This window comes from Hemitrygon akajei, chromosome 3, assembly GCF_048418815.1.
Source record: "Hemitrygon akajei chromosome 3, sHemAka1.3, whole genome shotgun sequence".
In the NCBI taxonomy this organism is placed as follows: domain Eukaryota; kingdom Metazoa; phylum Chordata; class Chondrichthyes; order Myliobatiformes; family Dasyatidae; genus Hemitrygon; species Hemitrygon akajei.
Window position 1 is genome coordinate 206,862,881 of NC_133126.1, and position 14,474 is coordinate 206,877,354.

The 14,474-nt window shown below is 42.2% G+C and overlaps 1 protein-coding gene across 8 annotated transcripts in view; it reads right to left on the minus strand.

Annotated features, from left to right (window-relative positions):
• Positions 1–14,474, minus strand: part of lrrc31 (leucine rich repeat containing 31) — a 300,889-nt gene that overhangs the window by 83,144 nt on the left and 203,271 nt on the right. For 6 of the 8 annotated variants that reach the window (XR_012098467.1, XM_073041760.1, XM_073041761.1 and 3 more), the window contains one exon: positions 8,925–9,089. The exons of the other annotated variants lie outside the window; for them this stretch is intronic. Coding sequence is in view for 5 of the 6 variants with exons in the window: in XM_073041760.1 (XP_072897861.1) it covers positions 8,925–9,089 (165 nt within the window). In the remaining variant the exon portion in view is untranslated. The remainder of the gene's footprint in view (positions 1–8,924; positions 9,090–14,474) is intronic. 8 annotated transcript variants of the gene reach the window in all.

Consider the following 14,474-nt stretch of genomic DNA (forward strand, 5'->3'; position numbering starts at 1 on the left):
CCCTGTCTATGACTCTCATAGTTTTTAAAAAGATCACATGGTAGTCTCCTGCTCTCCAAGGAATAAAATCCAATCCATCTAACTCCACTCTGCATCCTTATTATCATGCAAAATTAAATTTCTCACTCTATCTCAGTAGATGTGACAATAATATACATACAGTCATAGAACACTATGGCATAGAAATAAACCCTTCAGCCCATCTAGTTCATGCTGAAATTGTAATCTGCCTAGTCCCAGCAACCTGAATCCAAACCATAGCTCTCTATAACCCTCACATCCAAGTACCTATCCAAACTTCTCTTAGAAGTTGAAATTGAACCTGCATCCACCACTTCTGTTGGCACTTTGTTCCATGCTCTCACCACCAGCTGAGTGAAAAAGTGCCCACTCATGTTCCCCTTAAACATTTCACCTTTTGACATTAACACATGACCTCTAGTTCCAGTCTAATTCAGCCTCAGTGAAAAAAGCCTGTTTGCATTTACCCTATCTATATACTTCAAAATTTTGCATACCTCTATCAAATCTACTTTCATTCTCCTACACTCAAGTGAATAAGGTCCTAATTTATTCAACATCAACTCCCACCAACCTCCTTGTAAATTTTCTCCATACTCTTTCAGTCTTATTGTTGCCTTTTCCTGTAGGTAGGTGACCAGAACTTTATACGGTACTCCAAATAAGGCCTCACCAACATCACATTAACATTCTAGTTCCTGTACCCAATACATTGATTTGGCCAATGTGTCAAAACATCTCTTTACAACCCTTCCTAACTTGATGCCACTTTCAAGGAATTATAGATCTATATTCCCAGATCGCTCTGTACCACCATACTCCTAAATGCCCTATCACCACCGTGCAAGTCCAATGCCGGTTTGGCTTCAAAAAGAGCAACCTCACACTTGTCTGCATTAAATTCCATCTGCCAGTTTTCAGCCTATTGTTCCAGATGGCCCATATATCTTGGTGTCATCCACAAATTTGTTAATCTAGTCAATTCCATTATCATCCAGATGACAACAGAGCAGAGATGGCTGAAGTTTCCGGGAATAGTTCATAAGGCACAGGATAGACATGTCCCACAAAGGAAGAAGCAAACTCTAGGCAAACTCAAAAGTCTTATGCTGGACAAGTCACTTGGACCAGATGGACTACATCCCAGAGTCCTGAGAGAGGTTGCAGAAGAGATACAAATGCACTGGTCATGATTTTTCAAGATTCACTTGATTCTGGCATGGTCCCAGAGGACTGGAAGATTGCAAATGTCACACCACTCTTCAAGGGTGGAAGGCAAAAGAAAGGTAATTATATGCTAGTTAGCCTAACCTCAGTGGCTGGGAAAATGTTGGAGTCTATTATTAAGGATGCTGAGTACTTGGAGACTAATGCTAAAATAAGTCAAAGTTAGCATGGTTTCTGTAAAGGGAAATCTGGCCCAACAAATCTGTTAGAGTTCTTCGAGGAAGTAACAAGCAGGGTGGACAAAGGAGAGGCAGTAGGTGTCACTTACTTGGATTTTGAGAAGGCGTTTGATAAGGTGCCACACTTGGCTGCTTAACAAGGTAAAATCCTATGGCGTTACAGTAAAGATACTGGCATGGATAGTGGAATGGCTGACAGACAGAAGGCATTGTTTGGGAATAAAAGGGCCTTTTTTGTTGGCTGCTAGTAACTAGTGGTGTTCCTCAGGGGTCTGTATTGTGACCACTACTTTTCACATTGTTTGTCAGTGATTTAGATAATGGAATTGATGGCTTTGTGACAAAGTTTGCTGATGATACGAAGATAGGTGGAGGGGTAGGTAGTGCTGAGGAAACAATGAAATCACAGCAGGACTTAGACAATTGGGAGAATGGGCAAAAAAGTGGCAGATGAAATACAGTGTTGGAAAATGTATGATAATGCATTTTGGTAAAAGGAACAATAGTACAGACTATTATCCAAATGGGGAGAAGGTTCAAACATCAGAGATGCAGAGGGACTTAGGAGTTCTTGTGCAAGACTCCCAGAAGTTTAATTTACAGGTTGACTCTGTGGTAAAGAAGGCAAATGCAATGTTGGCATTTATTTCAAGGAGAATAGAATGTAAAAGCAAGAAGATAATGCTGAGCCCTTATAAGAACTAGTCAGGCCACACCTGAAGTATGTGAACAGTTTTGGGCCCCATATCTCAGAAAGGATGCATCAGCATTGGACAGAGTCCAGAGGAGGTTCACAAGGATGATTCTGGGAATGAATGGGTTTAACATACGAGGAGTATTTGGCAGCTTTGAGCCTGTACTCACTGGAATTTAGATGAATGCATGGGGATCTCATTGAATCCTACTGAATGTGGAAAGGACTAGATAGGGTGAATGTGGAGAGGAAGTTTCCTATGGTGGGGATATCCAGAACTAGAGGGCACAGCCTCAAAACTGAGGGGCAACCTTATAGAACAGAGGTAGTGGAGGATATTTTTTTAAGCCAGAGAGTAGTGAATCTGTGGAATGCTCTGCCGCAGACTGCGGTGGAGACAAGTCCATGAGTATATTTAAGGTGGAAGTTGATCATTTCCAGATCGGTGAAGGCATGAAGGATATGGCAAGAAGGCTGGAGTGTGGGGTTGAGTGGTTCCGGGATCAGCCATGATAGAATGGCGGAGCAGACTCGATGGGCTGGATGGCCTAATTCTGCTCCTATGTCTTGTGGTCTTATGGTCTAATCCAGTTTACTGTCTTATTCTGAATGCAAAGTGACTGAACATTTGTGGTGAACTACATATACCTGTCTGGACAAGCCCCCCCTGCTGACTGCTCCTGTGGCTCCTCCCACAGACCGTGGCTCCTCCCGCAGACCCCGGTATAAAGGCGATTGGAGGCACAGCTCCTTCCTCAGTCTCCAGGATGTTGTGTGGTGGTCGCTTGCTGCTTGCGCTTTCTTCCAGCCAATAAAAGCCTACCTTAACTCACATCTCCGAGAGTTATTGATGGTGCATCAACATTCTTGACCAACCTTCCATGCGGGACCTTGTCAAAGGGCTTACTAAAGCAAGTATACAAATTAGATTGCTCCTGTAAGGTAACCCTCTCACGATGAAGTTCAATGTTCTATAAGCTTTCCTCATTGTTGTAGCAGCATGCTGGTCATCGGTGCCAGTTATACAAGCACATCCCAACTCCTTTGAACATAACCCAGTCTCTCACTAGTTCAAAAATATCTTCTTTGTGTGTACAGTGATAACTTCACCTTTTCCCACATTTTGATGTAATGACTACACTCAGTGGTACTACACCAATTACCAGAGGGCACAGGCACAGAATAGAGGGACATCCATTTAGAACAGAGATGAGGATGCATCTCTTTAACTAGAGATTGGTGAATTGTGGAATTCATTGCCAGTGAGCTATGGAGGCCAAATCATTGTGCTAACCAGAGGTTGATAGGTTCTTGATTAGTCAGGATGTCAAAGGTTCCAGGGACAAAGCAGAAGAATGGAGTTGAGAGGGATGATAAATCAGCCATGATGGAATGGCAGAGCAGACTTTTGGCTGTGATAGGGAATTCACCACAATAACTTAAAGGAAAGGATTCACTGGCACTTAGAACAACAAGAACTGATCAGGGGAAATCAGAAGGGTTTTGTTGACTGAAGATATGGGGAGAAGGCAGGAACGGGGTACTGATTGTGGATGATCAGCCATGATCACATTGAATGGCAGTGCTGGCTCAAAGGGCCGAATGGCCTACTCCTGCACCTATTGTCTATTGAAGATCGAAGCAAATAATTTGTTGACATTGTTGAAAGATGTAATTAAGTATTTAGATGACAATTATCTGCCTGATTCCCTTAAAAGCAAAAGACACATGGTGCCGATAAAAAAGTACTTCCCCACCCCCTTGTAAGTTTTCATGTTTTATTGTTTTACATTGAATCACAGTGCATTTAATTTGGTTTTTGTGACACTGATCAATATAAAAAGACTCTTTCATGTCAAAGTGAAAACAGATCTCTACAAAGTGATCTAAATTAATTTGAAATAAAAAACACAAAATAAATGATTGTGTAAGTATTCTCCCCCCCCCCCCCCAATAATATGACACACCAAATCATCACAGGTGCAGCCAAAATGGAGATCTGTTTTTGGAGACCTGTGAGCAGTCAAGGTGCTTCAATTGATTGTAGTAAAAATACACCTGTATCTGGAAGGTCCAACTGCTGGTGAGTCAGTATCCTGGCCAAAACTGCACCATGAAGACAAAAAAATACTCCAAGCAAACTCCGCAAAAAGGTTATTGAAAAGCACAAGTCAGGAGATTTCCAAGTCACTGAATAGCCCTTGGAGTACAGTTAAGTCATCATCAAGAAATGGAAAGAATATGGCACAGCTGTAAGTCTGCCTAGTGAAGGCTGGCCTCAAAAACTGAGTACCGTGTAAGAAGGGGACAAATGAGGGAGGCCACCAAGAGATCTATGACAACTTTACAGGAGTTACAAGCTTCAGTGGCTGAGATGGGAGAGACTGCACATAAAAAAACTGCTGCATTACACACAAAATGCTGCAGGAACTCAGCAGACTAGGCAGCATCTACAGGAAAAAGTACAGTCAATGATTCAGGCCAACACTCTTCAGCAAGACCGATGGTCTCGGCATGAGATTGTGTGTGTTGCTTAGATTTCCAGCATCTGCAGACTTTATCTTGTTTGTGATACAAAAATTGTTGCTCAAGTGCTTCACCAATCATAGAAAACATAGAAACACAGAAAAAACCTACAGTACAATACAGGCCCTTTGACCCACAGCGCTGTGCCGAACACATACTTACTTTAGAAATTACCTCGGGTTACCCATAGCCCTCTATTTTTCTAAGCTCCATGTACCTATCCAGGATTCCGTTAAAAAAACCCTATTGTATCTGCCTCCACCACTGTTGCCAGCAGCCCATTCCACACACTCACCACTCTCTGTGTAAAAAACTTACCCCTGGCATCTCCTCTGTATATACTTCCAAGCACCTTAAAACCGTGCTCTCTCGAGCTAGCCATTTCAGCCCTGGGAAAAAGCCTCTGACTATCCACACGATCAATGCCTCTCATCATCTTATACACCTCTATCAGGTCACCTTTCATCCTCCATTGCTCCAAGAAGAAAAGGTTAAGCTCACTCAACCTTTTCTCATAAGGCATGCTCCCCAATCCAGGCAAATTCCTTGTAAATCTCCTCTGCACCCTTTCTACAGTTTCCACATCCTTCCTGTAGTGAAATGACCAGAACTGAGCACAGTACTCCAAGTGGGGTCTGACCAGGGTCCTATATAGCTGTAACATTACCTCTCAGCTCTTGAACTCAATCCTACAGTTGGTGAAGGTCAATTCACCCTATGCCTTCTTAACTACAGAATCAACCTGCACAGCAGCTTTGATTTTCCTATGGACTCAGACCCCAAGAATCCTCTGATCATCCACACTGCCAAGAGTCTTACCATTAATACTATATTCTGCTATCATATTTGACCTACCAAGATGAATCACCTCACACTTATCTGGGTTGAACTCCATCTGCCACTACTCAGCCCAGTTTTGCATCAATGTCCCACTGTAACCTCTGACAGCCCCAACCTTTGTGCCATCAGCAAATTTACTAACCCATCCCTCCACTTCTTCATCCAGGTCATTTATAAAAATCAGGAAGAGTAGGGGTAGTAGTGTGAAATATGAGGAGGATGTTACGAGAATGCAGGGTGACTTGGACAGGTTGGGTGAGAGGGCAGATGTATGGCAGATGCAGTTTAATGTGGATAAATGTGAGGTTATCCACTTTGGTGGCAAGAACAGGAAGGCAGATTTCTATCTGAATGGTGTGAAGTTAAGAAAAGGGGAAGTACAACGAGATCTAGGTGTCCTTGTTCATCAGTCACTAAAAGTAAGCATGCAGATACAGCAGGCAGTGAAGAAAGCTAATGGCATGTTGGCCTTCATAACAAGGGGAGTTGAGTATAGGAGCAAAGAGGTCCTTCTGCAGTTGTACAGGGCCCTGGTGAGAACACACCTGGAGTATTGTGCACAGTTTTGGTCTCCAAATTTGAGGAAGGACATTCTTGCTATTGAGAGAGTGCAGCATAGGTTCACGAGGTTAATTCCCGGGATGGCGGGACTGTCATATGTTGAAAGATTGGAGCGACTGGGCTTGTATACACTGGAATTTAGAAGGATGAGAGGGGATCTGATTGAAACATATAAGATTATTAAGGGATTGGACATGCTAGAGGCAGGAAACATGCTCCCGATGTTGGGGGAGTCCAGAACCAGAGGTCACAGTTTAAGAATAAGGGGCAAGCCATTTAGAACAGAGTTAAGGAAAAACTTTTTCACCACGAGGTTTGTGGATCTATGGAATGCTCTTCCTCAGAAGGCAGTGGAGGCCAATTCTCTGGATGCTTTCAAGAAAGAGTTAGATAGAGCTCTTAAAGATAGTGGAGTCAAGGGATATGGGGAGAAGGCAGGAACGGGGTACAGATTGTGGATAATCAGCCATGATCACATTGAATGGTGGTGCTGGCTCAAAGGGCCAAATGGCCTACTCCTGCACCTATTGTCTATTGGGTCCCTGAACAGATTTCTGAGACACACCACTGGTGACCAACCTCTTTGCCTTCTGTGGGGAAGCCAGTTCTGGATCCAAAAAGCATTGTCCCTTTGGATCCTATGCCTCCTTTCTTTCTCAATAAGCCTTGCATGGGGTACTTTATCAAATGCCTTGCTGAAATGCATATACACTACACTTACGGCTCTACTTTCATCAATGTGTTTAGTCACATCCTCAAAAAATTCAATCAGGTTCATAAGGCACGACCTGCCTTTCACAAAGCCATGCTGACTATCCCTGATCATATTATGCCTCTCCAAATGTTCATAAATCCTGCCTCTCAGGATCTTCTCCATCAATTTTCCAACTACTGAAGTAAGACTCACTGGTCTATAATTTCCTGGGCCATCTCTACTCACTTTCTTGAATAAAGGAACAACATCTGCAACCCTCTAATCCTCTGGAACTCCTCCTGTCCTCATTGACAATGCAAAGATCATTGCCAGAGGCTCAGCAATCTCCTCCCTCGCCTCCCACAGTAGCCTGGGGTACATCTCATCCGGTCCCGGTGACTTAGCCAACTTGATGCTTTCCAAAAGCTCCAGCACATCCTCTTTCTCAATGTCTATATGCTCAAGCTTTTCAGTCCATTGTAAGTCTTCTGTACAGTCACAGGAGAGTGGAAAAGAAAAAGCCACTTATGAAAAAAACTCACATGAAATCTTGGCTAGAATTTGCTGGAGGCATATGGGAGACTCTGAAGTCAGTCAGGAGAAGGTTCTATGATGAAACCAAAATTGAGCTTTTTGGCATCAGACTAAATGCAACAACACCACACATCATCAAAAACACACCATCCCTACCATGAAGCATGGTGGTGGCTGCATCATGCTGTGGGGATGCTTCACTGCAGCAGGCCATGGAAGGCTTGTGAAGGCAGAGGGTAAAATGAAGGCAGCAAGAAAACTATTGGAGAATCCTGCAGGAAAACCTGATGAAGTCTGCAAGAGAACTGTGACTTGGGAGATTTGTTTTCCAGCAAGACAATGACCCCAAGCATAAAGCCAAAGCTACAGAGATATAACTTAAAAACAACAAAGTTAATGTCCTGGAATGGCCAATTCAGAGTCCAAACCTCAATTCAATTGAAGATTTGAGGCTGGATTTGAAAATGGCTGTTTACTCATTACCTCCATGCAATCTGACAGTTTGAGCAGTTTTGTAAAGAAGAATGGGGAAAAGTTGCAGTGTCCAGACGTGCAAAGCTGATGGAGACCTATCCACACAGACTCAAGGTTGTAATTGCTGCCAAAGGTGCATCTACTAAATACTGTCCTGAAGGCACTGAATACTTATTCAATCAATTATTTTGTGCTTTATATTTACAATTGAGATCACTATTAATTATAAATTGTAATGATTGCACATTTAGACAGAGACATAACATGAAGATTTTTACTCCTCATGTACGTGAAGGATGCAAGAAATAAAGTCAATTCACTTTATTTTCACACTAAGGAGTCTTTTTCTGTTGATTAGTGTCAAAAAAGGCAAATTAAATCCACTGTGATTCAATGTTGTAAATCAATAAAACATGAAAACTTCTATATAAGGGTGAATACTTTTTACAAGCACTGTAGGAGCAGAATTAAGCCATTCAACCCATCGATTCTGCTCAGCCATTCCATCATTGCTAATTTATTATCCATCTCAAACCCATTCTTCTGCCTTCTCTCCATAACCTTTGATGCCCTGACGAACAACCTATTAACATCTGCTTTGTGTTGCCAACAATGACTTGGCCTCCACAAGTTTAATCCTAAATACAGTACAAAAGTCTAGTTTCAATTTTCTTCAAAAGTGGAAATGTTACTGTAGGAGCCATGCATCTGTTGTCTATCTGCATTGTATTCTGTATTGCGTGTCAATTATGTTAATTAATCACATGAGTGAGGGCGTGGTAAAGGGAATAAGTGATGTATTTGTGCTTTGTTCAAAGGGCAGTTTGCAGCTGGGAACAACAGATGTCATATCTTTTGCTGACCAATCAATTATGCTTAACTTACTCTTGGGTTTGCTTAGGTTTCATCACTTCAGGATTGTATGTTTGCTAATTGCTAATAAAGGATCAAACACATATCCTCGACTTTTTGAACAATCATCATTGGAGCTGAGAGCACATCATACAAGTGTAACAAATCCATGAGGGTCACCAGCTGCTATTCATTTGGATAGAATTGGCCGTTAGTCACACTGTGCCTTTGCTTTGCATGACACCACCAGTTTAGGACCCAAAATGGAGATAATGAGTTGATCAAGAATTGTGTTCCCAGAGTTGATAAGAAATTTACTCACTTAAAGCAGAAATATCATCTTCAGTCAACGAACAATCATGAATATCAAACACTTGGAGTTCTGTGATGTTCAGTAAATGTGTTGCTGATTCCTTGAAACCACCAGCAATGCCGTTACGTGATAATACCAGTTTTCTCATAGCAGGAACATGGTTCAGTGCAACACCTGCAGGAATTGGAACAATCCATATTTTTTGCATCAGCTTTAGAATGCAGGTCAGAATGAGCAACCATATGGAAAGTTTTTGCAAAGTTTGTTTTCAATTGAAGGCAACTTAATAAACATATCTAAATTATGAGGTATAACTAGAGTAGATAGTGTTTTTTCCAGTATGTAAATGTCAAATATCAGTAAGAATAACGTCAAGATGAGAGGGGTAAAATTGACAAGATTGATGAGTGCTTTTTTAAAAAACTCAGGAAAAGGTGCCTGGAACACTGAAGGAGGATATGGTGAAAGCAAACATAATGGTAACCTTTCAGAGAGATTTAGAATGGCATCTGAACAGAAAGTGAACTAAGGGTCAGAGACCATGCAGAGACTGGGAAGGTAAGAACAGCAGCTGAACAGAAAGTGAATTAACAGAGACCATGTGGAGACACAAGACCATGAGACATAAGAGCAGAATTAGGCCATTCAGCCCATCAAGTCTGCTCCGTCATTCCAACATGGCTGGTCCCGAATCCCACTCAACCCCATAAACCTAACTTCATCATACTCTTTGATGCCCTGACCGATCAGGAAACGATCAACTTCTGCCTTAAATATACCCATAGACTTAGACTCCACCGCAGTCTGTGGCAGAGCATTCCACAGATTTACTAATCCTCCAGAACTCTCCCGTTCCCATTGATGATGCAAAGATCATGGCCGGAGATTCAACAATCTTCTCCCTCGCCTCCCACAGTAGCCTGGGGTACATCTCATCTGGTCCTGGCGACTTATCCAACTTGATGCTTTCCAAAATCTCCAGCACATCCTTTCTTAATATCTACATGCTCAAGCTTTTCAGTCTGCTGCAAGTCATCACTACAATCACCAAGATCCTTTTCCATAGTGAATACTGAAGTAAAGTATTCATTACAACACACACAAAATGCTGGTGGAACACAGCAGGCCAGGCAGCATCTATAAGGAGAAGCACTGTCGACGTTTCGGGCCGAGACCCTTCTTCAAGATTCATTAAGTACCTCTGCTATTTCCTCTGGTTCCATACACACTTTCCCACTATCACACTTGATAGGTCCTATTCTTTCACGTCTTATCCTCTTGCTCTTCACATACTTGTAGAATGCTTTGGGGTTTTCCTTAATCCTGCCTGCCAAGGCCTTCTCATGGCTCCTTCTGGCTCTCCAAATTTCCTTCTTAAGCTCCTTCCTGTTAGTCTTAGGATCTTCTAAATCTCTAACATTACCTAGCTCTCTGAATCTTTTGTAAGCTTTTCTTTTCTGCTTGACTAGATTTATTACAGCCTTTGTACACCGCGGTTCCTGTACCCTACCATAACTTCCCTGTCTCACTGGAATGTACCTATGCAGAACTCCACACAAATATCCCCTGAACATTTGTCACATTTCTTCCGTACCTTTCCCTGAGAACATCTGTTCCCAATTTAAGCTTCCAAGTTCCTGCCTGATAGCCTCATAAGTCCCCTTTCTTCAATTAAATGCTTTTCTAACTTGTCTGTTCCTATCTCTCTCCAATGCTATTGTAAAGGAGACAGAATAATGATCAGTATCTCCAAAATACTCTCCCACTGAGAGATCTGACACCTGACCAGGTTCATTTCCCAATACCAAATCAATTACAGCCTCTCCTCTTGTAGGCTTATCTACATATTGTGTCAAGAAACCTTCCTGAACACACCTAACAAACTCCACCCCATCTAAACCCCTTGCTCTCAGGAGATGCCAATCCATATTTGGGAATTAAAATCTCCCACCATGACAACTCTGTTATTATTACACCTTTCCAGGATCTGTTTCCCTTTCTGCTCCTCGATATCCCTGTTACTATTGGGCGGCCTATAAAAAACACCCAGTAGAGTTATTGACCCCTTCCTGTTCCTAACCTCCACCCACAGAGACTCCGTAGACAATCCCTTCATGATGTCAACCTTTTCTGCAGCCATGATTGACAGTATCTCTGATTGACAGTACCACGCCCCCACCTCTTTTTCCTCCCTCCCTGTCCTTTCTGAAACATCTAAAACCCAGCACTTGAAGTAACCATAACTGTCCCTGAGCTATCCAAGTCTCTGTAATGGCCACCACATCATAGCTCCAAGATTGTCCAAATATGTCCAAGCACTTTTGACTTGTAACAGCTCCCTGACACTCACAGACTTCTGGCACACTGCTATTATCTTCCATAGTGAAGACTGATGCAAAGTACCCATTAAGTTCGCCTGCCATTTCTTTGTCTCTTATTACTACCTTACCAGCATCATTTTCCAGGGCTCCAATATCAACTTTCAACTTGCTTTTATTCTTTATATAGCTGAAAAGAGTTTTGGTATCCTGCTTTATATTATTGGCTAGTCTGCCCTCATTTTTCATCTTAGAAACAGAGAGGGTTAGTTGAAATTGGGTCATAGGGCCTATTACAGTGCTGCATTGATCGATAAATTCTGCCATATGCAGACTCAATAAATGAGAATGAATCAGAATCAGGTTTCCTATCACTGGCAGATGTCATGAAATAAGTTTTTTTGCTGCAGCAGTACATTGCAATATAAAATAATAAAACTATAAATTCCAAGAAAAGCTGCTCTTAAAACAATTGAGTGTGCATCCTCAGGCTCCTTACTTCCTACTGGATGGTAGTAATGAGAAAAGTGGATACGTTTTTAAGAAATAAAGCTAATTTAAACTAATTTGGCAGGGAGATGGAGTAATAATTCTAAGGATAGGGCTGTTGGTTTATGAGCAGATGCAGTGTTTAGTGAGACTGTCGGGAAGTACAGGCAGATGATTAAGGACAAATTGCATTCAGTGGGATGCAGTGTAAAGGGGGACAGAATCAAAAAGGGTGATGGATACAGGACTAAAGGTGTTATATTTGAATGTACACAGTAGATGGAATAAATTAGATAATCTTGTAGCACAGATAGAGATTGGCAGGTAAGACGTGGGCACCACTGAGTTATGGCTGAAAGGAGATTATAATTGGGAGCCAAAGAGAGGGCATATAATAGAGCAAAAATCAGTGGGAAGTTAGAGGAATGGGAAACTTTTAAAAACCAACAGAAGGCAAATAAAAAAGGTATAAGGGGGAAAAGATGAAATAGGAAGGTAAGCTAGTCAACAACATCAAAGAGGATACAAAAGTCTTTTTCCGATATATAGAGTAAAAGAGAGTTGAGAGTAGGTATTGAACTTCTGGAAAGTGATGCTGGAGAGGTAGTAATGGGGAACAATAGCGGGCAAACTGAATAAGTATTTTGCATCAGTCTTCACTGTAGAAGACTCAAGCAGTATGGTGGAAGTTCAAGAGTGTCAAAGGTCAGAAGTGTGTGAAGTTGGTATTACTAGGGAGAAGACTTCTGGCTGTTCACCCTCTCCCTGAAATGGTGCCTAACATGAGAGGGCACCGTTTTAAGGTGCTTGGAAGTAGGTACAGAAGAGATGTCAGAGGTAAGTTTTTTTTTTATGCAGAGAGTGGTGAGTACGTGGAATGGGTTGCTGCTAACGGTGGTGGAGCTGGATACGATAGGGTCTTTTAAGAAACTCCTGGATAGGTACATGGAGCTTAGAAAAATAGAGGGCTTTGGGTAACCCGAGGTAATTTCTAAAGTAAGTACATGTTCGGCACGACATTGTGGGCTGAAGGGCCTGTATTCTAAGTCTTCTATGTCTCTAAATATAGTAATTTACAAAGTGATCTTATTCCTCTAAATTTTAAAGAATACAGCTGCAGACTACTGCATTACTCCTGATGCTCCTTACATTACTGACCTGGAAGAGGGTATGAAATCACGAACAAGGATGTGCTATGTTGAGGACCTTGTGGTCCACAATGGGCTATAGTAAAAGTGAGTGGTCAAAAAACGGCAAAATTAAGTGTGAGGTCATGCACTTTATAAGAGGAAGCAAAAAGCAGAATCTTATGTAAACGGAGAATGAAGTTCAGTGGGATCATGGTGTTCTAGTTTATGAATTACAAGAAGTTAGCAGGCAATAGTCAGGGGAATAGACAGTAGGTTCCATGGATGTGAACAGGACACCCGGATGGTATGTTGCCTCCCAGGTGCCAGGGTCATGAACGTCTCAGATTGTGTTCACAGCATTTTAGAGGGGAGGGAGAGTAGCCAGATGCCTTGGTGCCAATGACATAGGAAAGAAAAACAAAGAGGTCTGAAAGAGAGAGTTTAGAGAGCTGGGCAGAAAGCTGACAAGCAGGACCTCCAGTGTAGTAATTTCTGGGTTGCTACCTATGCCATGTGCCAGTGAGGATAGCAACAGGATGATTTGGCAGTTAAATCTGTGACTGAGAAGCTGGTACAGGGGTAAGGGCTTCAGGTTCTTGGATCATTAAGATCTCTTCTGGGGGAGATATGACCTGTAGAAAAGGAATGGGTTGCACCTGAACCATAAGATATAGGAGCAGAAGTAGGCCATTCAGTCATGGACTGATCCAATTCTTCCAGTCAACCCCACTCCCCTGCTTTCTCCTCATACCCTTTGATGCCCTGGCTAATCAATAACCTATCTATCTCTGCCTTAAATGCACCAAATGATGTGGCCTCCACAGCTGTTTGTGGCAACAAATTCCACAGATTTACCAAGCTCTGACTAAAGAAATTTCTCCGCATCTCTCTTCTAAATGGACATCCTTCAATCCAGAAGTCATGGCCTCTTGTCTTAGATTTCCCTACCATGGGAAATAACTTTGCCATATCTAATCTATTCAGACCTTGTAACATTTGGAAATGTTTCTATCTCTACTCCCTTTCTTGAATAAGGGAATAACATCTGCAACCCTCCATCCTCCGGAAGCTCTCCCGTCCCCATTGATGATGCAAAGATCATCACCAGAGGCTCAGCAATCTCCTCCTTCACCTCCCACAGTAGTCTTGGGTACGTCTCGTCTGGTTCCGGAGACTTATCCAACTTGATGCTTTCCAAAAGCTCCAGCACATCCTCTTTCTTAAAGTCTATATACTCAAGCTTTTCAATCCACTGCAAGTCATCCCTACAATCGCCAAGATCCTTTTCCATAGTAAATACTGAAGCAAAGTATTCACTAAGTTCCTCTGTTGTCTCCTCCGGTTCCATACACAATTTTTGACTGTCACACTTCATTGGTCCTATTCTCTCATGTCTTATCCTCTTATTCTTCACAAACTTGGAGAATGCCTTGGGCAAACGCAAGGAATTCTGCAGATGCTGGAAATTCAAACAACACACACAAAATGCTGGTGGAATACAGCAGGCCAGGCAGCATATATAAGGAGAAGCACTGTCGATGTTTTGGGCCGAGACCCTTCATCAGGACTTCTTCAGAATGCCTTGGGGTATTTTTTAATCCTGTTCGCCAAGGCCTTCTCAC